This window comes from Lottia gigantea, assembly GCF_000327385.1.
Source record: "Lottia gigantea unplaced genomic scaffold LOTGIsca_71, whole genome shotgun sequence".
Classification (NCBI taxonomy): Eukaryota; Metazoa; Mollusca; class Gastropoda; family Lottiidae; genus Lottia; species Lottia gigantea.
The window spans coordinates 1,069,874-1,095,889 of NW_008710397.1; the positions used below are offsets into that span (position 1 = coordinate 1,069,874).

Below are 26,016 nucleotides of genomic sequence, written 5' to 3' on the forward strand. Positions count from 1 at the left end.
TGATATTTCTATATCACTCTTCCATTTATGTATTGAGCACTATTTTAACATACTACAATTAATGTATTGAGCTCTATTTTAACAGTGGTATTTCTATATCACTCCATTTAGCACATAGAGTTATAAAAAGAATAGATCTCCCCGCTCCGAAAAAAATTCTGACATTCGACCAATTCCATTACTTTAACAAAACACCATACACCATTGCCCCACTATATTACTTGGTCCTCCTGACACCAAGGTCTGGCTACGGGCCCGAATGCCATGGTTGCCATTGTTTTCGACTTTCGGGCGATAAAAGTTAACCGCTTTATTTGTAAATTTTATCCTTTTAGCATACCAGGGTAGTCCCGTAACTTTCCAACCAGCTTGAAGAAGCCGCATGAATTATAACCGTTCGCATCAATTAATAGGCCTCTCGATTACCTTTAGTCTTGATCCACCTGAAGTAGGATTTTAGAGTGGGAATTGGATTTCGAGAAAAGATATCTACCAAGTCGATGTCCAGCTATGATTTTTTTTAAGATATCAATAAAGCGACTCTTCCAGGATTTCAAAAGAATTAGCCGTTCACTCAAAACGAACAGTGAATATGCAGTCGTCGGGTATCTTTTTATGTTTCATGGAAATATCAATATGGAATAAAATATGAACCACACAAGAAAAAGAAGTTTATTCAAAAGCCACAAGCGATATACTCAATCAAAAGCCTTAGATAAATCAAGAAAGTTTACGTTTACGGAAGTTGTCCTCCCTACATGGTAGAAAAACATTTAGCGTCTAGCGTCATATCTTGACTCTATTTATACTGAACAAATTGACTGATTGAACATATTGAAATTAACCATGAAATATTCAAACAAAAGACTAGAAACATAAAATATATCATATTATTATATATTGGAAAAGTAAAATTACAACGGTTGCATTCTTGAAGTTATAGGATATTAGTCCGAAAGATTTGCCTATATTCCATCCTCTGATAGCTGTTTGACAGTTGTCGGTTTGACATATAGCTATAAGAGTCTGGTATAGAGACAGATGTTTCGGTCTTCGGATATTGAAAAAAGAATTTGATATAATAGTCTTCTGGTTAAGATTTCATTTCGGCTAATAATGAGAATATACGACTATAATCCTATAATTTGATACACTGGTATTGTTGATATGCTTAATAGGTTCAAGTTCATTGTTATTCCCAAGAATTACTTTTAAGAATGAAAATCTGACTTAGGTAATGATATGAAATTATAATTTCCGTCACTTCGTTATATTCAAGCAGTTCGTTTTAATCTTAAAATGACAGCTTGTTTTTTAAGCTAAAGCTAATCAGTAATTGTGATCTCAGCTAAAGTCATAATTTTAGCCTTTAAATCCATGTGTATCCAGAATTATCCGCTTTTGAAAGTTAAATTGACGACTCATCTTTTCGTGAAACTACGCCAAAATGTATAGAAAAAGAAAGTGAAATTTTTATATGCGGTAGATTATTTGAAGAGATTGTTGGATTTTTATACATTTCTAGTACTTCTGAATAATAGACAATTTACATATATTCAAGACCTAATCAACCACTGACGATGACGAATCTTGACTTTTGAAGTATATATAAGGAATTTATACTACTAGTGTTTCCCATGTATTATACACCCTTAATCGAACTTTATATACAGCCAGATGAGATTCTGCATCTATTGGAAAGAACCATCTGGGTTGACTTTCACGATGCGATTTTCTTTTCTGGCTACTTCAGCAGCAAATACCAACAAATGACTTTTTAACGTCTGCTCTGCTCCTTTGTGTATATCTCCCTTCATTCCACCCTGGAAAGAAATCATGAAGAAGTTGGGTGAACCCGATACGAAACTACGTATTTCGGTATACATGCATCCATCCAATTAATGTAATATTTCATAGTCCCAATCTCGCCTTTTTGTAAGTGTCACGGATGTAAACTCCCAAACAATGACAACTGGATAAGAAAATTTGGTTTCTTTTTCAGTATTATCTGAATATAAGGCCAAAGTAAGCCGACAGGTACAAATATCTATCGAAATGGAGGGCAGAGGGGGAGGGGCTACCATTACCATGAATAGCGCTTACCAGTAGAGTGTTGACGAAATGTTCCATTAGATAAAAGTCAGCTCCACCATGTCCAGATAATACCTTAGCATCACTTACTGCCCTGTGTCGTGCTGTAAAAATGTCGATGAATCATCTATAAAATCTTAAAGATTCTCCCACAATCAACCAAATTCAATACGTGAATCAGCGTCTGAAAAATCGACGTTCCCAAAGCTATAATTGTATAAACTCAAAGTGAAGTTGATGAATCAAAGCATAAACTTACATGTTTGTCCAGTAAGAAAATCAAAGACGTGGATTTCATTCGATTTGGCATCATCAAACTTTAATTCACCCTACAAATATACAAAATGCGATATATACTCGATGTACATGGAACGATCCTCACCAAACAAACCATTTAAATGTCGTACTATATGAATGCCTAGCATAGCCAAATCTTTCAGTAAAAATAGTAAATTAATGTAAAAAGTAATGAGACCTTATATTACGCAATAAATAGCGTATGAGTAATGAAGACCTTATATTGAGTAAACAAGGAGTTGATGAGTAATGAGGACCTTATTGAGTATTTGAGGACCTTATTACGCAACGAACACCTTATTGAGTAATAAAGGCCACGTAATGAACACCTTATTGAGTAATAAAGACCTTATTGAGTAATAAAGACCTTATTGAGTAATAAAGACCATGTAATGAAGACCTTGGTGAGTAATAACGACCATGTAATGAAGACCTTGTTGAGTAATAAAGACCCTGTTGAGTAATGAAAAGAAAAACTTATTGAGTAATGAGGACCCCATTGAGTAATAAAGACCATATTACGTAAAGAAGACGTTATTGAGTAATGAGGACCGTATTGAATATAGAAATAAAGAAATATAGTAATGAAGACCTTATTGGGTAATGGAGAACTTTTTAAGTAATGAGGACCTTATTGGGTAACTGGGACCTCACTTAGTAGTGAGGACCTTATTGAGTAATGAAGACCTTATAAAGAGAAAATGTTAAATGAATACCTTGGTTCCATAAATGTTGGTTGCTCTGGCACATATACCTTTAGTAAAAGCTATCATAGTCAAGGTAGCCGTAGCACCGCCTGTAAACTGAAAATTGACAACCTGAAAACATAAAACCCAGATAATAATGTCTTGAATAATTTGCGAAACGGCCGTTTTGATAATGATATTTTGCTGAATGATCTAACACGATGTCATAATATACAACATAATCTCTGTATAATCCGATAAATTCATAAATTAAAGTGGCCAAGTTTGAGAATTGGATATGGGTTCATTAAACGAGGTAAATCCTATAAAGATAAATCTCACAAGATCATTGATGGTAAGAAAAGTACCTTGCAGAACAAGTTCGAAGTGGAAGAAAGAAAGAAACAACTATATTTTACAAGGATAATAACTCAGGTTCACAGTTAAGGATCCTTTCTACCAGCTGGTCCTTGGCCAAACGTCTTGGCATTGATCTTTCCTGATTGATCTTGATCCGTACCCATTTACAGCTGGGTTGACTGGAATTGTGACTGAAGATGACTTGTCCAAGGTCATCGGACTATCACACGTCGATCGACCAACAACCAAGCAGATAGCTTCATATAAAGAACCAACGCTCTAACCGACTGTGCTATAGAACCTCACAAGCATACAGCTTTGTATTTCTAATCAGATTTTGTCACGGGTGAATATAAACTGGGTCCCTGTTGTGTTTGTTCGCTTATCGCTACACTAACTCTTTAGAGCTTCAGATAGAATGGCGGACCAGTTTAGGGTGAATACTAATTGACTCCAAAAAGGAGGTAGAATCATGAAACGCACCTGTTGTGACATGACGTCATTATCATTCTGGTAAACACATTTCCCGTATGGTCCTGTTTTTAAGGCTTTCGTCAAATTTTCTATATCTGGTATATCCGATACGACATTTACAGGCCATCCTGTATGACCCTGAAAAATAAATTAACTTCTGACAAAATTTTTGCCATGGACAATTTGAAGTGAATTAAAATTTATTGATAGCAATTTTAACCATGTACGGCGATTGATTCAACGATTTTAAGCTTAAATTATAACCAAATCTTGTTAAATAAAACGAAACGAAATGTGTTGAAAGCTAAACCAATTCTTTCCACAGAAAACTTCCATTCTGCAAAGACACAATATTTCGTATGACCTAAACTTGATCCAACAAGCGGTAATCTTCTCACTAAGTTTGATTGGTTTAGAAATCGATTTTCGACTAACTAAAGTCGTTGAAATAACATATTGCGCGAAAACTTCTGTACATGTTTCAAACTGTATTTGATAAATCAAACTGAACAGAATAACAATACTTACACTTTTAACCATATCTAGATAAATGCGTTTAGCAGAATAAGCACAGTTATTCTCGACATGAGCTGGACAATCCATGCAGCGTTCAGCAGCATCTTTAGGCTTGAAAATGTAATCGAAAATGTAAAACCCTTAAGAATTGTTCATATACAGAATTGGGCTAATAAAGCCGGACATGTAAGTTCATAGTAAGGAGAGGGTCATTTTGCAACTACACTTTTTGCATATTGCAAACGTTTTGGGAATCTTTAACATACACAGAAACGACTAATTATCCTACAACATATCTGCCCATCCTGAACACTCCTGGCATGCACGAGAGGATTATACTGGACTTTTCAACGTTCTCAGAAAAAAAACTAATACATACGCGGTAATTTATATATGCTTTCAGATCTTACTTTCACAATGAATACATGGATCAGCTGGAGAGCTTTCGAAGTACGATGTCTGGATCGCTAAACGTTACATTATCCGGGCTGTTCTCACCTTTCATACAATCCACAAGCCTACACCTACCTTATTCTCCCTGGTGAAGTGAGAAAGGTGTCCAAAGGAAGACACATTTTCGCATTTTAGATCACCCATCCAATAGTAAATTAAATCAATGTCGTGGCAGCATTTGGCTAATAAAGAACAAGAACTGTCGGCTTCGTTATGCCAGTTACCTCGAACAAACGAATGTGCAAAATGCCAAAAACCAATCTGAAATGAAAAACATTTATATAACGTATACAACATAGCAATATGACTTACATGCAACGTAACAATGACTTACATACAACATTTCAATATGGTTTACATACAACACTTCAATATGACTTACATACAACATTCCAATATGACTATGGCAATATGACTTACATACAACATTTCATTATGACTTACATACAACATTTCAATATGACTTACATACAACATTTCAATATGACTTACATACAACATGGCAATATGACCTACATACAACATTTCAATATTACTTACATACAACATTACAATATTACTTACATACAACATTTCAATATTACTTACATACAACATTACAATATTACTTACATACATTACAATATTACTTACATACAACATTTCAATATGACTTACATACAACATGGCAATATGACCTACATTGACAATGACATTACAATATGACCTACATTGACATTACAATATGACCTACATTGACATTACAATATGACCTACATTGGCATTACAATATGACCTACATTGACATTTCAACATGACCTACATTGACATTACAATATGACCTCAGTGACATTTCAACATGACCTACATTGACATTACAATATGACCTCAGTGACATTTCAACATGACCTACATTGACATTACAATATGACCTACATTGACATTACAACATGACCTAGATTGACATTACAATATGACCTACATTGACATTACAGCATGGCCTACATTGACATTAAAATATGACCTACATTGACATTTCAACATGACCTACATTGACATTTCAACATGACCTACCTTGACTTTACAATAAAACCTACATTGACATTACAACATGACCTGCATTGACATTACAGCATAGCCTAAATTAAAATTACAATATGACCTACATTGACATTAGAGCATGGCCTACATTGACATTACAATACGACCTACATTGACATTTCAACATGATCTACATTGACATAGATATTACAATATCAACTATATTGACATTTCAATATGACCTACACTGACATTATAGCATAGCCTACATTGACATTATAGCATGGCCTACATTGACATTACAACATGACCTACATTGACATTGACATTACAATATGACCTACATTGACATTGACATTACAATATGACCTACATTGACATTACAACATGACCTACATTGACATTACAATATGACCTACATTTACATTTCAACATGACCTACATTGACATTGCAATATGAACTACATTGACATTACAACATGACCTACATTGACATTACAATATGACCTACATTGACATTTCATCATGACCTACATTGACATTGACATTACAATATGATCTACATTGACATTACAACATGACCTACGCGCAACATATTAATGTTCCATACATATATTATAATATGACCTACGTGCCACATTCTACATTATGACAGGCATACATTATACTGAAAGTGGAAATAACTCACAACTCACAAGCAAATGTTCATTCCCAGAAAATGAATCTAAAACTCTGTGATATCGAAGCTAATACTTACCGGTTCAGTATGCTGAATATTGACAATTTCCCCGAGTGCACCACTGTCTATTATTTCTTTTATTTTGAGGGACCACATGATGTAACGTAATACATGACCAACAACCAGCAATACATCGTTTTCTTTCACAGTTTTGACTATTTCTATACAGTCTTCTGCTGTAACCTACAGCGTATAAAACAGATACACTTACACAAACAATTGAAAACATGCCGAAAACTGTGATCAAGATGGTCACAACCAATGTTCCCCCTAGCCTGACCGTTCCTCGGGCGTGGTATACGGATTTTCGCATAATTATATTATGATATCGACAAAATGCTGAACCATTATTGAGTCTATCAAGACATTGAAAATGTCCCTGTCTTCCTTTAGCAATAATTAACATATACAACTTACAGCCATGGGTTTCTCCAATAAGATATGGTAACCTTTCTTCGCGAAAGCAACCGCCGGTTCCTACAATTAGAACTAAACAGATTATATGAAATATACGGCCGTTTGTGTGTCCCAATTTTTAAAAAGAAACATCAAACATTAAAATCTACATTTGAATAAACATGTGACGTTATATGTGTTATCTGTGTAAAACTTTAGAAATTACCGAACAAAATTGCTTAATTTTGCATGTGCTATTCAGATTAATAAATCTTACCTTATGCAGCTGATCGGTGGTCGTTATAATCACGCAATCAGCAAACTTTTCTAACTCAATAACTTCTTTCCAGTCTAAAACAAATGGTCATACATAGACAGAAAACTTTTGTAAGAGGTTGTGTTCATATATTGTTTCGGATCAGGGGGCAAGGAGGGGGGGGGGGGGGGGGAAAATTGGTGCAATGCATCCCGAAAAAATGAATTGTCCCTCTGAAAAAGCCCTGACAACCGACCACTTCCATTACCGCAATTAAACACCATACACTATTGCCTCTTACTTATATGTACCATCACAAATTCGAATTTGAGCGTTTTCCGTATAGCCCCAATGCCCACAACACGAAATGATCAACGTTTCAATTAACGGTTGTTTATATTATATTATTGTTTTTATTTCTTATAAAAATCGTAAATATATACCTTTAAAAACATATTTATCAGCGATATTGTGCTTCGTTTTTAGTAAATTGGCATGGAATTCTCTGGGGTCTGCTACGGCAACGATCTGGGAAAGAAATAACAACATTTATTCCGAATAATCTTGTTAACATTAGTAGGATTATAAAGAACCCAGATCGTCAGTTTCCAATTACTGGACAGATGTTTAAGAACACTAGGGACAATTTTTCTACTTTAAAGCATTTTTAGAACACGATTCCACCATTGTAGGCCTAGTCTTATGCACTTTTTAGGCCCACTGACGCCCGACCTCATCGGCGTCCACACTAGGGAGGGGGGATCACTCACTTTGATTTTGTCAGGGAAATGTTCAGCATATCCTGCATAGGTTTTTCCTCTCTGTCCTGCACCTATAACGATGGCTGTAAGAGGTTTGTTCTTTGATACCGTATTTGACATAGTTGCCGTGATAGTTCAGTCAGATCTGCAATTTTAAAAAGAAACGGCAATTTCAAGAGACATGCATTTAGACTGATGAAGGGCTAACTGATTCATTTCGATAGAAAAAATATGTTGCTTAATTCCACATTCAATCCCCGTATATGTCTACGTCACAAATAAGAGCTTCTCATTGGTCGATGCATTTTATCGTGTTGACTATGTCAGACTGACGTCAGTTACCCGGGAAAATATTTAAGACGAGCAATTTGATTGGATGATCTAATCACATGTAGGCCTCGCTGTGTCTGTTGTTAGTTTGACATTTTTTTCTACAGTTTTAAGAATAAGAGTAATAATACGTTATTCCTTGTAATCAGGTAGGTCCAATAATGATTTTAAATTATTTCAGTCTTGGATAGTGATAGAATCTAATCCTCATGCCTTTGAAGAATAAATAAGCTACCACAATAATAAGGCGAATTCTCGTGGGTCGATGTCATTTACTGTTGTCTGAAATATTTCTTTGTCTTTCCTTAATGAAATCGACGTTGTGCTATGTGACTGACAGAATAGTTCCATTTTATAAGTCACTTAATTGTCATCAGTGGAGGTGCGAGCCTCTCGAGACTGGGGGTACAAATAAAGTGCAGACTGGCTTGATGGGGGAACTGTCGAGCAGCAGATCCGAGGAGTCTCCATCAAGAAAATTTTGGAAAAATAGAATTAACATATATACTGGGGCAAAAATATATTAAAATTTTATTTTAAAATTTGTTAGAAATAAAGTGGGGGTACAATAATTGGGGGTAGGCTACAAACCATTGTTCAAGGGGGGTGGGGCAGTTTGCTTCCAACATCGTCACCAGTGGCAAACTCAATACTATTGTCTGTCAGGAGAAAATTTCTTCCGTTATTTGGTTATTGAATACCATATGATGAGATTTGGAGAAGCGACGTGAGAAGAAATAAAGATGATATTCGACCGAACAAAATCGTATTCGGAAATCTTATGTGTTTGCTCCGTTCGGTTGCTTACGAGGACTACTAGTCTGAAACAGCTAAGGAGACTAGAATAATCATAGCCATATTTTATTGTAGGCCTACAAAATTGCGTATTCGAGGCAATTTCATTGAAAATGTAAACAATTGTCTTTTCGTGGATTAATCGGACGTGGGTTTATTATCAATAGGCATATATCAAAATTATTTCGTGAATAGGGTCGATATTAGAGTGCAATTACGCCGGTGCAGAGTATTTATATTGGCTGTCGGTTCTATCCAAACCGGTGTTTTGTATGCTTACAATTTTGGTGTGATAATGCATTTGATAACAACGATTGATTTGGGTATCTGGATGACTTTTTGCCAACAATTCAATTTGTCAAGAATTTTTTGGAACATTTTCCTTGCGTATATAACATACAACGGTAAGGGGTACGAGAACACAACGGTTGGAATCCAATTCTTACAGGCCTTGTTTCAACATTGTTGGGTTTTGACTTGGTCTTGAATATATGTAGTCTTCAGAAGTACTACAACTGTAAATCTACTTCAAACTAGACATTAGGCTCTCTTTTCTATATTTTTCGTTTTTTTCTACAAATGACGTATCAATAAAAGACGAGTCCTCGTTGTAACTTTCAAACGCGGATAACTTTGTACTTGGATTTGAAGGCTCAACTTCGACGGTGAACACAATTACTGATTTAGCTAAAGACTGAAATACGATTGTTGAAACAGATGGTGTGTGTGTCCTATTTAAAACATATCAAATGTACCAGTTCTGCCATTCTATTATGTGCTGCATAAACTTTGGTTCTATTGATTAAAAAAAGGAATATAGCCTAATATACTTTGTTATCTTATTATACGTATCTAACTCATTTCTACGTGACTAAGACATTTAGGGAAAGAAATTTGGAAACTTGATCTGTTCGAAATATTTCCAGCTACCTTTAATTCAGTTTGTCAGTTCAAGAAGTAATCGGTTGTCCCTACCCCATCTCTGGTTACCTAGATTGCTGTAAGTTATTTCAGCGACTATTGGGCATTTGTAAGAAAAAACTACTATATACATCACAGAACATTCTCTGGGGTTGCAAAGCCAATAACTTGCTGGGTTCCATGATACACTGGAGTTTTCAAGTATTATTAACATTAAAATAAAAAGTTATCATATGGGGTAGTCTCAATAACCAGGCGTTAAATTGTGTTAGGGCAAGTGTCAGTGTTCAACTCTTTCTGAAAACAATAATTAACGGTTCAGTCTGTAAATCCCCATTCAAGAGGTAATCCGGTTACTCGCTAAAACAATACTAATTAAGGTTTAATGAACAAACTTTATTTCTAACTGAGAGATTTGTTTGTTTTTGTTTTTATTTTCCCGCTTCCGGTGCAGTCTCTTTTTCGGAGACCAATTAGAATTGTCGTTGCCGACCACGTGACCACGCCTTCTCGCAACCTGTCCGTGAACCTCGTGCAAACTGAGCAGAATCCACCCTGATTTCGGCGAAGAATTCCTGCAATATTATTCATCAAAATGGCAGATGCAAAGTCTACTTTGACGCGAGATGGAACGATGCAAGTGACTGCAAAGGTATGAGTATTTTTTATTGTCGTAGATTTGTAAAATTCAATGTAAACATGAAGCAAAAGTAATTCTATGACGCCATTTGTTTTTCTATGAGAAAATTTAGTAGTGACCTAATTATGCGAATATTTCCATTGTTATCCCCCATTCGAGTAAAAATCGTTCGTCCGTGTTGGTCCTTAGTTCTTAAACAAACATTGTAATGACAAATATGCAACAAATAAGATGTATAAATACCCGTAAATATGTTTTGAAATATGTGTTGTTTTCTTCCAAGATGGCGACCAGAAATTGAAAGGTCAGAGAGCCGGTCAAACTTAATGCTTAACGGATCCCGGCAACACATTGAATTTGTCATGCTTCAATTTTGTCATCCACGTGACAGTATTTTCTAATCGAATTTTCTCCCGCGAAAAATGCGCAGTACAAAAAGCGTACTACGCGAATTTAAGCCATGAGTGATGACAACCATAATCCCAGGTTATCCTTTGTTCAGTGCAAACAAGTCAGGAGCACATCCTAACAAAGGGGAACTGTCTGCAATCATTTGACCCAATTTTATGTGTGAAGTTGGGTCTTACCTTGACAAATGGGTTCTTGGCTAATGAAGCTTGGTTTCTTACCCTTTTCTGTGATATTTTTGTTAGCATTGTAATCTAACTAGAAGTACCACAGTACCATTAATGACATCGTTAACCAATAAAATCTTGTTCTGTAGGAATTATTTCTTCATAATGTTGTCGAATTGTGGAATGGCAAACTAAAAAATTAAGCAATTTGAGCGCATCTTTGGGTTCCATATCCCAGAATTCTTATTTTTATCAAACAACGACAAGCTTTGATTGGTTGTGAATAGCGTCATTGGAAGTGAACTTTGGTACTTGTAGACTGGTAAGGTTACAATGGAAAACAAAAATACCAGAAGTTATCAATTAATCTTATTTAATTATCTCCACTAAAAACAAGTTAATCATCATTGTCACTATTGATGTACGAAATATGAATTATCTCACCTCAGGATCAGGTTGCTTAATTGTATGTAATAAGTTCAAATTTAACTACTGTCGGCAATTATTTTCCATTGTTTTAGTCGAAGTTTTCACGGCTTGAACAAATGCAGGAATCACATAAAAAATTTAACAATACCCTGTATCAAGTGTCATTGGTAAAGCAAAAAGAAAAGTCAAATTCCTAAGTCCTTGGAATATTTCGAAAAAAAGTTATCTGCAATATCCAAAGTTGCGATTTGTTAATGTTAATTTCACATTGCTCATGCAACTTCTTCAAAGGATGAACTTCTCTTGCTATCACTTCCATTTCTCTTGTGTTCAGAGAATCAGAATGTTTATCTCTATTGTAGGAGGGCATTGAACTTTTGAAGTCCGAAGGGGCTACCAAATTGTTGAAAGCACAAGGTTTGATATCAGATGCTGGTGATTCCAGTTCTAAACCAAGCTTAGAAAGAGATGGTACTATGGTTGTTACTGCTAAGGTAATGAGTGAATTTTGTTTGAATATTACTGATGTGGGCGTGTTATTGCTAATGTAATGTAATTTGTTAAGTTTGAGATATTATCATGCAATTGGTATGGTTAATCTAAAGAGAAGTGTGCACCACTTAACTATACATTTCGTAAGAAAAAGCGAGACAGGAATTGTTCTATTTCTATGAAGCAGGCACACGCTCTCCCTTTGCAACAAGGAAAGTCATATTTCTAATTATTTAAATTTTAGGAAGGTGAAGCTGTTTTAGACAGTATGGGTGGAGCACCAGATCCAGATGCAGCTACTCGATCACAACAAAAAGAATTGGAAGCACTTAAGAATGAAGTGGCAGCTGAACCACCAGTAAAGAAGCCTAAGCTGCCTAAGGATGGCACTATGGTGGCAACTGCTAAGGTATTTCTATTTGTCATTTTCATGTGTTACCTTGAGCGTGATCAGTCTTTTGTAATTCTTGTCGAATGATCATAAAAAAGATGAAATTTACCTGCTCCTCCCTTTTCGAGACTAAAAATTAGGATCTTTGCCCATATTCGATTTATGGGACTTATGGTATAACTATTTTAATATAAAGTTATAATTCATTGATTTCAGGAAGGAAAAGCCTTGGTTGGATCTGAAAAATTAGGTGATACTAGACAGGAAACCAAGAAAAAGGCAGATAAACCACAACCGAAACGTGATAGTACCATCGCTAAAGCTGTTCAGGAAGGTAAGATCATGGAATAATTATTTTTGATGAGTGTCACATTTAAACTCATATGGCAGGTGAATATTCTTGTTGCTTTAGACTAATCATGGAGAGAGGATAACCTTTATTTATTTTTTTTTTGCAATGTTTTGACCCCATCTGTTTATTATGCTTGATCTACAATTGATGATAATGTTGGACTAGTTGTCTGTTGCATTTTTATTTTGATACATCTCCCAAATTCTATTTTAAGACATGTTTCTTTACGTCATTATTTAATACTCCATTGTGATCTAATTTCAAGCTACCATAGCAAACAATCCAGCATCATTACCACCAATCAAAATCATTTTACTAGCGAGTATAGGCAGTCTAATTACTCATTCGATTTCCCTATTCGACAATTCTGTTGATATTTATACCCAGTTGATCAGTGATTTCTTGTAATTGAAAAATTTCATTATTTTTTCCATTTTTTTGCATGGTGACTATTTTTTTTCTGATACAAGCATTGCTATAGCAGATCTCCTAGCTTTATTATAGAAAATGCTTATTTGCACTTGGTGGCTAAATTAGGCCAAGAAATAATAGTCCGGCTTCCAGTTTCCCGACCGACTCTATAAGAATGTTGCTGACCTTAATCTTTTTTATAACAAAACTTGAAAGGTGTGCGATCTGTGATATCCCCCCGATCTTTTGTTAACATTTGGCACTGCATGATGATATTAAACCTATTTATTTTAATTCCCATGACCTATCTGCACCAATAAACCCTTTTTTTGCCTGAGTATATATTTCTACTTAGTATCAACAAGAACCTCAGTCGTTTAAATAGCTGAGCAAAGAGCACTATACTATACTGTCATTTATGAAGTTCAAAATATTTTAGAAATTGTCTCCCTTGATTGTTTTTAATTTTCATTGCCATTTTCTTTTATTACAGCTAAAGTGTTGTTTCCTGACACAGAAATTAATGTGAATGAAGGTAGACGTACAAGATCAGGCAATAAACCCACACCTGCCCCTGCTAAAACCCCAGTGAAAAGAGCTGGAACAATGCAGAAGACTGCCAAAGAGGGTAGAGCATTTTTGAAGAGGAAATCGGAAGAGAACAAAGAAGCAGAAGATGGAGAAAAGGATGATAAGTCGGCATAAGCATCATTTAACATCAAACATTTGTTTTATAAAGAAATGATCATAATAATTATCAAACAGTTCATGATCATCCTTCAAACTATTGGAATACATTACAGACTTCATTGAAAACGGCTTGTTTGTATTCTAACAGTATCTCATTTTGTGTCGTTTGAATGTTTTTAATTTTAATATTCATGAGGATGAATTAAAATTCATATTTGAGACTTCCTCATCTGGTTTGTTAATGTTAGTTCAGATTTATATTTAAAGGACTCATTTTTATCAATATATCAATAATTTTTATGTATAAGACCATGGTGTTTTTTTCATTTGTCATTTAACTGTTTATTAGAGAAAGTAATGTTATTTATAGTTTGTACAGGCAGCTTTATTAATACTTCATGTTTAGGCAGAGTTTTTTTTAAAATAATCTCTAAATAGTTTTACCATTTTATTGTTGGGAATAAAGACATAGCTCATTTTTAGTGAGTTAATGATCATTGTTAAAGTATTTACTGTCTATTGAAGAAATTGAAACATTTCGATCCAGTAAACATTTTAAAACCAGTCAATGTCTAATACCCAAAGCTTGGAATTTTAAGTGTTTATTTAATCAAATAGAGTTGAATTTCTTGGGATGGGCTTGCCCCTCTCAGTGTTAAGAATATTAACAGAAAAATGTTTAACATGTTTTCTATCATGAAATTGAACAAATCTGCCATTCTGTGTTCTGTTTTGTCTTTGTCACCGATATTTTGAGTTTTATTCCCATTTTCACATTCATTGAGAATATATTTGTAGATAAATTAAGAATGTATTTATTTCATCTCAAGTTTTCCCTTTTAAAATTTTTCATTTTAGAACCATGTTGTCTATTTATATAAGCCATGTATCAGATTCAATTCAGGTAACTTGAACATAGAAGTAGAAGTTAATTTGTGAATATAGCTTGAAACATAAATTACACCAACTCTTTGTCAGGACGCAAATTAGCTGATATGGTTTTTGTAATTAAAAATTGGAAAGTGATATAAACTTGTTTAAAATTGCGATATTTGAATCAAAACCCAACTCTTGCAAATATAAATTTGTATACTTAATTAAAGGGATTGTAAATACGTTTTTAAAATTTCATGAGTATCGAGGACACTTACCATCAGTTTTCACTTTGGTTCCTGCAATCGCAATTAGTGACATTATCAAGCACTTATTTTTTGTGGAATAAAACAACCAGTGCAATCAGTGTATCCCTGATACACATAAAAAATGTAGAAAACCTCTTTACAATCACTTTAGTATTAAAATTTTTTAGCTGTGATTATCCATAAACTTTTCCATGAATGAAAGGAAAATAATTTGTTTTCTAAAACATGAAACATTTCTAAATGGAAGAGTTTATCAATTTTATAATTTCTATATTTTGTAACCAATTTATTCCCCATTTTTTTTTAAACTAGTTGGATTCATTTATAGTTTGATGTCATTTTTTTGTACATCCTAAAAACAATTAAGTATATAATTTATGTGGCAAACAATCCAGTTGAGATAGGTTTTAGATGTTCTGTTGCATTTAATTTTGGTCAATTCAGAATAATTAACAGATTTATCTAGAACTGTGTTTCAATAAGATTAGTTTGAACATATTTGTAACACTTATTGAAATATATCTTGGATGGTAAGATTACTAAAAAGTGAATCAGCAAACAGACTGACTTTGAAAAAGCTTGAGGAAACAGAACTTAGTGATACTTCGTCTTAGAAGTGACATAAAATTTAAGTTCTCAAGAATGGTCAATATGAGTATATGTTCATCAGTGAACTTACCTGGTGTCATAGAGTAAAATAGAATCCCTGGAAAATTCATAAAACTAAGTAATTGTTGAAAAATTACGCCTAATCTTAATATTAAGCGTTTTTCAATAGTTAATTGCATATTTATGGATAATTCCTAATTTTTTTTTTGATTTATTGGATTACATAAGGATCCTGTTATGTTATTTATGACACCAGGTATATCTACTGATGAATATATTATGCTCTTATTGGCCATGTATGAAATTCTTAATTTTATCTTCATTCTAAGACCATAGTACTTGAAGGCACGTTGGCGAGTCACATTGTCCCTACAGTTTCCAAGAGAAATGTTGGTTTATGGTTCTAGTAAGAGCAGATAAATGGTGACTTAATTGTTAAAATGTAAATTTGATTTTGAGTTGGATTTTTATCAAGTTAACCATTTCCATTCTTAATAGAACACTGATTCTGTTTTATTTTAAGATTTGTTGTAATTGTATAACTCTTGTAGAATGAATGTTTTGGAGAGTAAACTTGCGATAATAAAACAGATTCTTTCACTTTGGAAACTTTGGTTATTTCAACAGTGTCAATTGTTTATGAAGTATTAACAAAAAACCCAACGCTTGGAGATGCTCACCGTTTTCTTTTCCTGTTCAAACTTCGAATGGCCTAACTACATCTGAGTTTGAGCTGGATAATAGCCCATAGTCTTTGTAAATGGTATCTTAGACACTATTTGAACATAAATAACAACATCTAAAAGGGATTTTATGGAACAGCTGGTAGCATCTTTGCTAGTCTGGGTAAGAAATAACAACTAGTAGCCTAACATCTAGACTAGTGTCGAAAAAAAATTACAACTTACAGCATTTTAGTTATTTTGAAGTGTGGATAAAGATATAACAACTTATAGCATCTAGGTTATTGTGGATATGAAATAACAACTTATAGCATCTAGGTTATTGTGGATATGAAATAACAACTTATAGCATCTAGGTTATTGTGGATCATGACATAGTAACTTGGAGCATCTAGGTTATTGTGGATATGAAATAACAACTTATAGCATCTAGGTTATTGTGGATATGAAATAACAACTTATAGCATCTAGGTTATTGTGGATATGAAATAACAACTTATAGCATCTAGGTTATTGTGGATCATGACATAGTAACTTGGAGCATCTAGGTTATTGTGGATATGAAATAACAACTTACAGCATCTAGGTTATTGTGGATATGAAATAACAACTTATAGCATCTAGGTTATTGTGGATCATGACCAATAACTTAAAGCATCTACTAGGTTATTGTGGATATGAAATAACAACTTAAAGCATCTGGGTTAGTTAGGACATGAAATAACAAATAGTTTCATCCAGGCCAGTGTGGATATGATACAAAAACTAGAAGCATTCAAGCTAGTGTGGATAAGAAATGACAACTAGTAACACCCAGACAATTGTGGATAAGAAATGGTAACTAGTAGCATCCAGATAAGTATGGATAAGAAATGACAACTAGTAACATCCAGACAAGTATGGATAAGAAATGATAACTAGTAGCATCCAGACAAGTATGGATAAGAAATGACAACTAGTAACATCCAGACAAGTATGGATAAGAAAAAAACAACTAGTAACATCAAGACAAGTGTGGATAAGAAAAAAACAACTAGTGGCGTGTAGATTACGGTGGATAAGAAAAAAACTGCAGCATGTAGACTAGTGTGGATATGGAAAAAAAACTACAGTATCCAGAGACTAGTGTAGATACAAATTAATAACTAGTAACATCTCCCTAATGTGGATAAGAAATGACAACTAGTAATATCTAGAATAAGTGTGGATAAGAAATAACAACTAGTAACGTCTATATTAGTGTGGATAAGAAATAACAACTAGTAACATCTCACCAGTGTGGATAAGAAATAACAACTAGTAACATCTAGATTGGTGTGGATAAGAAATAACAAAAAGTAACATCTCACCAGTGTGGATAAGAAATGACAACTAGTAATATTTAGATAAGTTTGGATAAGAAATAACAACAAGTAACATCTCACCAGTGTGAATAAGAAATAACAAATAGTAACATCTCAACAGTGTGGATAAGAAATAACAAATAGTAACATCTCAACAGTGTGGATAAGAAATAACAAATAGTAACATCTCAACAGTGTGGATAAGAAATAACAACTAGTTGCATCTAGACTAGTGTGAATAAGAAAACAAATTACAACTTCTAGACTAGTGTGGATAAGGAATGACAACTAGTAGCATCTAGACTATGTTTCCTGTGAAACTGTGTTTTTAGACGACAGCGATAAGGTGTTCGGTAACTTCGATTTCTGAAGGCCGCTTTGTATCGGAGAATTGATGAAACAGGACCAACTTACCAGAATATTTGGTTTACTTAAAAATTTTCCTTGATTAGGCTGGATATTTGACAAGGGCGGTATCGTTAATATAGGCCCAACTATATATAATCGACTACAATGGTATTGGTCTGGCAGATTAAAGAAATTTCATAACCAAAACAAAAAAAACCCTCCATATTGCGGAGAAATATTTTTTCACCTTATTCTGAATAAGCTCTTTATGTCCATCACAAAGACTGCTTTATTGAAAGTAAGCGCACTTTTTTTCGGTGTCGATCACGTATACATGAAAGTCAACAGCATTATTTAGAAAGGCATTAAATAACGGGAATTTTTTATAGTGCCCTTTCATTGTGGTGGTTACAGTAAAATTGGCAGAGCATCCGATCCAAACAAATTGTTCGAACAGTTTATATCCAGGCATACAACACATTATGAAGTTAAGCTAAAGAAATAAATTGCAAAATGAAGATCAGACTTCTAGAAATATAAAGTAAGGTTATTTAATAAGAGATTTATTCTTATTTTGGTGTAGCTACAAAAATAACAATACCCGAAGGGTTAACATTTTGGATAATTTCTGAAGTGGGTCCATAAGATCCTATTTGATCACCAGTAAAACCATCTGTTATTGTATAACCACTTTCGTCTGTTAGTCCCAGGTCCTTTCCGGTCATAGTAACACTGGTAGGCATTCCGTTGAATGCTTTATTCAATACCGCTACAGCTATCTTATTATCAACTAATGTTCTGGTAAAGACGTAGACATATCCATTAGCCAGCTGGAATTTATAAGATTTGAGATGGTGGATTTTGATTTATTTAAAAAAAAAATACCCCCAGTGGACCACACGGAATTAGGAGTTCATACGCAACTATGGTGTCCGACAAAGTAGCTTGGCAAATCATAATTCTTCTTCCATTAGAGTGAATGGTCGCTTAAGTGGCATTATCTCACTGTGATATTTTTCTTTACACCAAATAGAAGTCACAATAGTTCTTCAGTGCACAGAAAAGTTGAAAGTCCGAGGACCTTGAATAAGTCATCTTCACTCAAAATTCCAGTCGAATTGGCACGGATAATGGGCACGGATAATCCGAGAAAGATCAATGCTAAGAGTTTTAGCCAAGGACTAGCTGATTTAAAGGATCCCTTGTAAAATATAGTTACTTTCTTTCAACACCTATTTATGTAAACTCTTAGTTAAAGTCAGTTGACTGAATTTGCAAACGCTTTATCCCGTGTGGAAATTAAAATGTTTAAGAAACTTACTTCCATCTTAAGGGTAGCCTGATGACCCAAGGGATCTTGGTTTATAGCTAATATATTTCTATTTTGTAACAAAGCTTTTGACGAGTTTCTAATGTTCCTCAAATCTACTGACATCAGCAAGGGAGATGCAAACATTGCCCACATACCAAAATGAGCCCGTTCTTCTTCATAACTTAATCCAAAATCACCCACTATCACCTAAAAAAAAACAACCTGTAAAAATTTAGACTCGCAACAAATAACTTATTTTCAGCAACTTATTTTGGGACGGTTTGTTTGTGATACTGTGTGTAATTCGTTTAAGATCTATCCAGTGTGTTCAGTAATCAGGATTTTTATACCCAAACGCATGTCAGTGTGAGATTAGATCTTATGAATAAAGGATTTTGACAAAATTTCATTCCAAAGCGTAGGCTACAGTCATATAGTCGGAAACAAATAGTCTGGATTGCAGAAATTGTGTAAGATTGCTTCAAAATTGGTTCCATGAGAAGTATTAGTTCTGAGATGCGTGATGTGAATTTGGGAATTGCCTTACCTCATCTGGATCTGCCCAACCACCAGGACCAGAAAAGCTACTAAAATTTTGAGCATCTTTAGCATAAAAATCAATAACACCCACTACGCTGTCCCAAGAATCTTCTATATCCAATCCGGTTCTCCACATATTACAAGCCTGTCGTATTGCGGTAAAGTTACTCTGTAATGCAACATTGTAATGAGGTTAGCATCATAAGCAGGGGGCGACCCCCCACCCTCCCTCCTTATCCCGAAAACAGATAAATACAGGAAAAATTCGGGCATTTAAAACCTGTTGGCTTCTGGAGGCTTCAATGGTCCTTAGCTTCCCATTTTTAAGATATTTGAATGCCTTTTAATTTTTCCGAAAGCTGTGCGGAAATTCGAAAACACACTGATAGGATATCCAATGATTAAGTATGATTAAATCCTGATTTGATACTTACTTCACTTTCCCCATGAGGCCATTCACAAGAGAATAGTATTGGTCTTCCCGTTTGATTCAAGTAAAATGCCATAGCTGGAAAACCTGTAAAAGAACGACAGCTCTTATGTCACTGACATGGAAAAACCGAATAGTCTAATCCAAGATCCATTAGGGGCTGTGCAAATGCAGTAGTTTCAGAAACTTGGATATGTGTCAATGTTTGGCGTTTAGTGTTGTTATGGATATTTCACAAAGTTGCATTAAAGGGACGAATGCGCCATTTTTTGACCAATCTACCTTAGTCTCAGAAACCGGATTTTTTTTTTTATAGCTAAGCCGATCAGTAATAGTGTTCACAGCTCCTCGTCAAAATTTGAACCTTCAAATCCATGTGTGTACAGAAAGTTTGAAAGACATCTGAAGAAATAAGAACAGAATTTCCTAGTTTGAGATATTTTTGAAGGAATTTTGAGATTTCCGTACATTTCTAGTGCTTAACGAGACTATTTACATATGTTCAAGACTCAAATAGTCCCTTTAATGAAATAAACATCACGGACACCTCATCCCTAACAAAAGCTTAACACTTAGGTTTTACTCTTCAATGATGTTTATATCAAAATAAATAGCTCAATTGCAACTTACCGTATTGAAAATCTGAAGAATACGAGTTACAAGTATCAAATTTTAACAGATCTATTCCCCAATCAGCAAAGGTTTGGGCATCAGTTTGGAGATAGAATTCGCTCCCTGGATACTTGGCACATGTTTCAGTACCAAAATCTTCATAAATTCCAAGCTTGAGACCTTTACTGTGCACCTGAAAGGAGCACCAACTACTATTGCACATCTATAGTTCTCATAGTCATCATTAAAAGCTTTTATTATTGGAAGAATAGGCATTAAGTTGGTATAAATAGGGGAAATACATGTGGTATAAAATTGATTAATTTCCCAAGGTCCATCTTTAATCGAAAATACTCACATAATCTGCCAAGGCTTTCATTCCACTTGGAAACCTCTCTGGATCCGGGACAAGACGACCATCTGGTCCTCGCTCATGAGAAGGCCAGCAATCATCAATGCATACATACTCATAACCAGCATCTTTATATCCTTCAGATGCCATGAGATCTGCCATAGTCTTAATGAGATTTTCACTGAAATAATATACACAACGTTTCAACAATCTTTATTTACATTGCCGAAAACAAGTAGTATACATGGACCATAAAATTGTGTTCCGTTATTTAATGTGATCTCTACCCCTAAATGTCGTTGAAGGATCATAAGGTCTTGTACACACAGACGATCCAACGATTTAGCACGGTAATTATGCTCTGAGTTATGCGTATAAAGACGAATATCGGCAATCGAGGACAAGTTTTCCAGTGCACCGCATTCTTTTCTATCCTACTGACTAGAATTTTAGTCGTCAGTCCAAGTCAAGCACCAATACCGTTTTCAAATGTCCAGTTACAAACCTTATACAGTTGTCCGGATCATTAACACAGTCTGTATTACATCTAAATCTTTCCCAATCTAGCCATCCCATTGGTGGTGTCCTAGCTAGTCCATTGTCTGCTGATTGTACGAGTATTGGCAAAACACAGACCAAAAGGAAAAGAAATGCCATCGCCTGGTGGTAGATTCTCTGAAATGGTGTTGAAAGAGCATGAATTGTGTATATTCATTACTAAAAGCTGACAATGTGGTTAAGAGCATTGGCAGCAAAATAGTTCGAAAAACAATAATGTTTATTGCCTCTAACGTTTAATTGGTATGGTCATTGCTAGTGTTTGCATTATATACAGAATATCTGCTACCTTCATCATCATCAGACGCACCATGTCAATTCCAAATAGAACTATAAAGATCAAATTCATTTTCATTGGCAAACTTTCCGTGTTTCAGTCCTTCACATTGGGAAACTAGCTCGTAGCCGGCTCCTCTGTATCAATCGCGCCAATTTGACTGCACTGTGCATTGCTAAAATGTATTTGCGATTGTTTCAAATATATTTTTTTACTTACTCCAGTCCAGAAAGTGTAAGAAATATGAATTAAAAGATGCTATCGAGATAAGTGTAATTGATGTCAAGGTCTGGTATAAGATAAGTTATAATTTTGTATGATATCAATGTCTGATAAAGATCTGCTCCTATTATTAAGTCGCTTGAATATATTTTTTTCGAACTTAACTTGAGCTATCTGTACTACTTCTCAGATTAAACAAATTTGCTGAAATATCTGCATGTCAGTAGACCTCATAAGTGACGAATCGGGCGTCTTCATGCGCACGAGTCGTACCTTGATAAAGGAATGGATGAAATTGACAATTTGCGAAGTAGAAAATTTGACAAAATATAATCTTCATTGCTCAGACTGTTTTAAATTGATAACATGCTACCGGCCTAAGTGCGATTTTTTATTTAATCGCACATAAACTAGCTGGTTGTCAGAGTGTTATGTTTTAAAGCGTTGCTTATTGCTGAATTTGAGCTGTAATGGCAGATAATTGGATGTTATTAAGTAAGTATCGTTGACTGTATATGCTTTGAAAAGTCTATCTGACCATGGTATTGCAGAGTTATTTTCTTTTCGTTGTAAATAAAAGTTGTTATAAAACCTTGTTACACATGGATGACTATTTTGATACATAATTAATACAAATAAAAGTTAAACTTTACCTGTGGAAGAGAGAAATAACACAGTTAATTTCAATACAAGATCCTTTTTTACACAGCATAAAATATGAATCTTCAAAGCAGAATATTATTACCTCCCTTTACCTTTTCAGACCACAACAGTATGCAGAAATTTAAGTACCCCTCCCTCCTATACAGGTTAAACTTTTCTTCTCATTCTCTCGTTTGTTTTGTAAGATTTGTGGTACATAATGGTAGACTTACTCAACTTCTTCTGTGTGGATTGTTTTCCCCACCTAAGCGGACATCATCCCCAACCAGTAGTAATAGATGAAATGATGTCTTTCCCTTAGGCCAAGAAATAGTAGAAAAAAGGGTGTTTGCTTCCTTACGAATAGCTACAAACATGTGTAAGAAAATGCTAGTAATGTCTTAGTCCACCACTGTATGAACGCTTTTTGGTAGATTGTAGACAACTCTTTTGGAATATTATCGCTAGGACAACGTTTGTTGATTGCACACGTTGTGAGCATCATATTGATTTCATGATATGAATAAAGGTTTCCTTTCTCTTCGCATTTTTATTTAAAGTCGATCGAGATCCGAGACGTTGAACTTACTAAGCTCTCTGAGACGGACAATGAACGGACGGATAAAAGTGTTTTCTATGGTGACCCGCTGGTTGCTAGCCCGTAGCTACAGGAAGCAAGGCGTGGCATAGAACAAATGGATTACCCTCACCCCACCCCCTTTCCCGAAAATTTCTGACGACCGACAAATTCCATTACTGCAACTAAACATTATACACTATATATTGCCCCTCCGGACATATTACCTGTCCCTCTAACAATCAAATCTTGCAGCAGACCAGTCTGGTTGATCGTTTTCTTAACGAATTGTTCAAATGGTAGATAACTCTACAGGGATATTATGGCTAGGACAATTTTTGTTGAATGCATGTATCTTTATGGCGCTTTGCTTAAATGGTATCATTTTTATGTCGTTGAATAATGAAGTCATTGTTGTAATTTTACGAACATATATCATTTAGTTAACTCAAGATTAATGGATTCCAGGAATTTTGTTTTTATGAACAGGTTGGTCTTAATGGTATCATTAATTTGTACATTTATTGAAATGGTATCAGTGCTGAATCCATGGGTAGTCTAATAAGTTTTCAGAATTTACTTGAAATAATTAGTAATTCTAAGTATCATGTTTCATTATCAACAAGTATGTATTGTAATTTTGGTTAAATAATATCTTCTTTGAAAGGATAATGAAATCTCACTCTAAGCCTTTAAATTACTTATTTTAAGGATTGCAAAGATGTTTTATATTCTATTGAAAATATTGTTAGTGTACGTATTAAAGAGGTTTTCTAAAAGGTTAATGTGTATCGGGGTCACTGATAGTAACAATTTGCGCCATTCCAATTTTAAATCAGGCGTCTGTGGTTCGTGCAATTTCACAAAAAATAAGGCTTTGATGACATCACTTATCGCAAGATGCTTGCATCACTTAGGGCCCTTCGCGGTAAGTGACGTCATCAAATACTTAGTTTTAGTGGAATTGCAGGAACCACATACGTCTGAATGAAACTTGTAATTTTACAAATTGATCCTGTGTCTCCGATACAGATAAAAAAAAATCAGAAAACCCCTTTACAAGCGCTTTAGAACCTTCTTTTGTGCAGAATTGTATGAACCCTGGACATAGCTGATTATTGGAATGCCCCTCTTTACAATCTCTTTCAGTGTCTCAGTGATATTATTTCTAATGTATGGTAACTTTGTTGAGGTGGTATCATTTTTGTATCCAAGAATAATGAAATCCAGAATGTTCAAGATTACACCTACTAGTCTCCTGGTGGCGTGATTAGACTTTTACGACTTTCCACATATTGAAAAGCTGACGATAGAATTATGTTTTTTTCATTAAACATATCATTTCAACTCATAAAATGCTTCATTTTCTGTCGATAATAGTTAAAATAGCACCTTATAGACTCTTTTATTTCTTGAACAGATGTGAAATTAATAGTAATACAAGCGATTGCCTGGTTAAAGTCTGCTAGATTGAATCTCTCTTAGATATGTATTCTCTATTTTCTATACGTCGATATGCGCCATAAAGTCTTAACTACCATCATGGAACAAATAACATGCGATTTAATATCATAAATGATTTGCTTAGATTAGACATATCTTGAATACGGTTACGCGAATGAATATTATGAGTTTATTATGATCATCTTCTAAAATAAAAGTATTACTAATTTTTTGCATCGTATTGGCAACATAAATGCATGATCATCTTCAGAAATTGTGTTTTTCGAATCATAACTGCTGCGACGTATGTTCTTCTTCGCTTAATTTCCGATCATCTCTGGTTGCGATTTCTCGAGATTCGAACTGTAAGTCAAGGCGGATGTGGCAATTGTATATTTTTCCAGAACTGCATTACTTTTGTCCGAGTGACCGATATTATGCTACTCAGTCGATATTGTTTTTTTTTCATTTTTTGTTATTGCTGCACTATTTTTTTTTATTTCTGAAAGTTTTATGGGTAGCAGGAATCAGTTTCTGTTAAATATTTGGACGACTTTTGCCCTTATAGGGAAAGGTTCGCCATCCGTTTGACCAATCGTACCATGGTATCAGAAACGGAATTTTTTTTAAGCCGATCAGTAACAGTGTTCATACCGTCAAAATTTGAGTTTTCAAATCCATGGTCTGCAGAATTATCCGCGTTTGAAAATTTGTGCTTCTTAACTCAAAACTATGCTAGAAAGAAAGTAGAAAGATATGACCAAGTCTTCAAATATCCGCTAAAAATGACAACAGCAGTGTCTTTCCGCTGGTTTAAATAACTGGAATGCCATTATAGACAATATTAAACT

At 34.5% G+C, this 26,016-nt stretch overlaps 3 protein-coding genes across 3 annotated transcripts; 1 reads left to right on the plus strand and 2 right to left on the minus strand.

Annotated features, from left to right (window-relative positions):
• Positions 1-2,333: 2,333 nt before the first annotated feature.
• On the minus strand, positions 2,334-8,169 carry LOTGIDRAFT_130783 (hypothetical protein; the record flags this gene model as incomplete). The annotated part of the gene is made up of 10 exons (XM_009065888.1): positions 2,334-2,420; positions 3,105-3,206; positions 3,918-4,046; positions 4,437-4,535; positions 4,953-5,138; positions 6,655-6,819; positions 7,054-7,113; positions 7,310-7,383; positions 7,732-7,816; positions 8,059-8,169. 10 exons carry the CDS (start codon positions 8,167-8,169, stop codon positions 2,334-2,336), a joined length of 1,098 nt encoding a protein of 365 aa, XP_009064136.1.
• Positions 8,170-10,619: 2,450 nt separating this feature from the next.
• On the plus strand, positions 10,620-16,435 carry LOTGIDRAFT_235897 (hypothetical protein). Its single transcript, XM_009065889.1, has 5 exons — positions 10,620-10,747; positions 12,102-12,233; positions 12,476-12,640; positions 12,839-12,956; positions 13,879-16,435. Exons 1-5 carry the CDS (start codon positions 10,691-10,693, stop codon positions 14,088-14,090), a joined length of 684 nt encoding a protein of 227 aa, XP_009064137.1. The 5' UTR covers positions 10,620-10,690; the 3' UTR covers positions 14,091-16,435.
• A 2,313-nt stretch (positions 16,436-18,748) lies between these two features.
• On the minus strand, positions 18,749-22,563 carry LOTGIDRAFT_235899 (hypothetical protein). Its single transcript, XM_009065890.1, has 8 exons — positions 22,501-22,563; positions 21,952-22,121; positions 21,453-21,627; positions 21,113-21,287; positions 20,487-20,569; positions 20,060-20,221; positions 19,522-19,719; positions 18,749-19,030 (listed from the first exon to the last, which is right to left on the minus strand). The coding sequence occupies exons 2-8, from the start codon at positions 22,101-22,103 to the stop codon at positions 18,770-18,772; spliced, it is 1,206 nt and encodes a 401-aa protein (XP_009064138.1). The 5' UTR covers positions 22,104-22,121; positions 22,501-22,563; the 3' UTR covers positions 18,749-18,769.
• Positions 22,564-26,016: the final 3,453 nt, after the last annotated feature.

Coding starts and splice junctions, on each gene's coding strand:
- LOTGIDRAFT_235897 (XM_009065889.1), top strand. CDS start 10,691: ATGGCAGATGCAAAGTCTACTTTGACGCGAGATGGAACGATGCAAGTG. Junction 10,748..12,101: donor CGATGCAAGTGACTGCAAAG/GTATGAGTATTT, acceptor TCTCTATTGTAG/GAGGGCATTGAACTTTTGAA. Junction 12,641..12,838: donor CTATGGTGGCAACTGCTAAG/GTATTTCTATTT, acceptor CATTGATTTCAG/GAAGGAAAAGCCTTGGTTGG.
- LOTGIDRAFT_235899 (XM_009065890.1), bottom strand. CDS start 22,103: ATGGCATTTCTTTTCCTTTTGGTCTGTGTTTTGCCAATACTCGTACAA. Junction 21,288..21,452: donor TGAAAGCCTTGGCAGATTAT/GTGAGTATTTTC, acceptor TGCTCCTTTCAG/GTGCACAGTAAAGGTCTCAA. Junction 19,031..19,521: donor AGGCTACCCTTAAGATGGAA/GTAAGTTTCTTA, acceptor TATAAATTCCAG/CTGGCTAATGGATATGTCTA.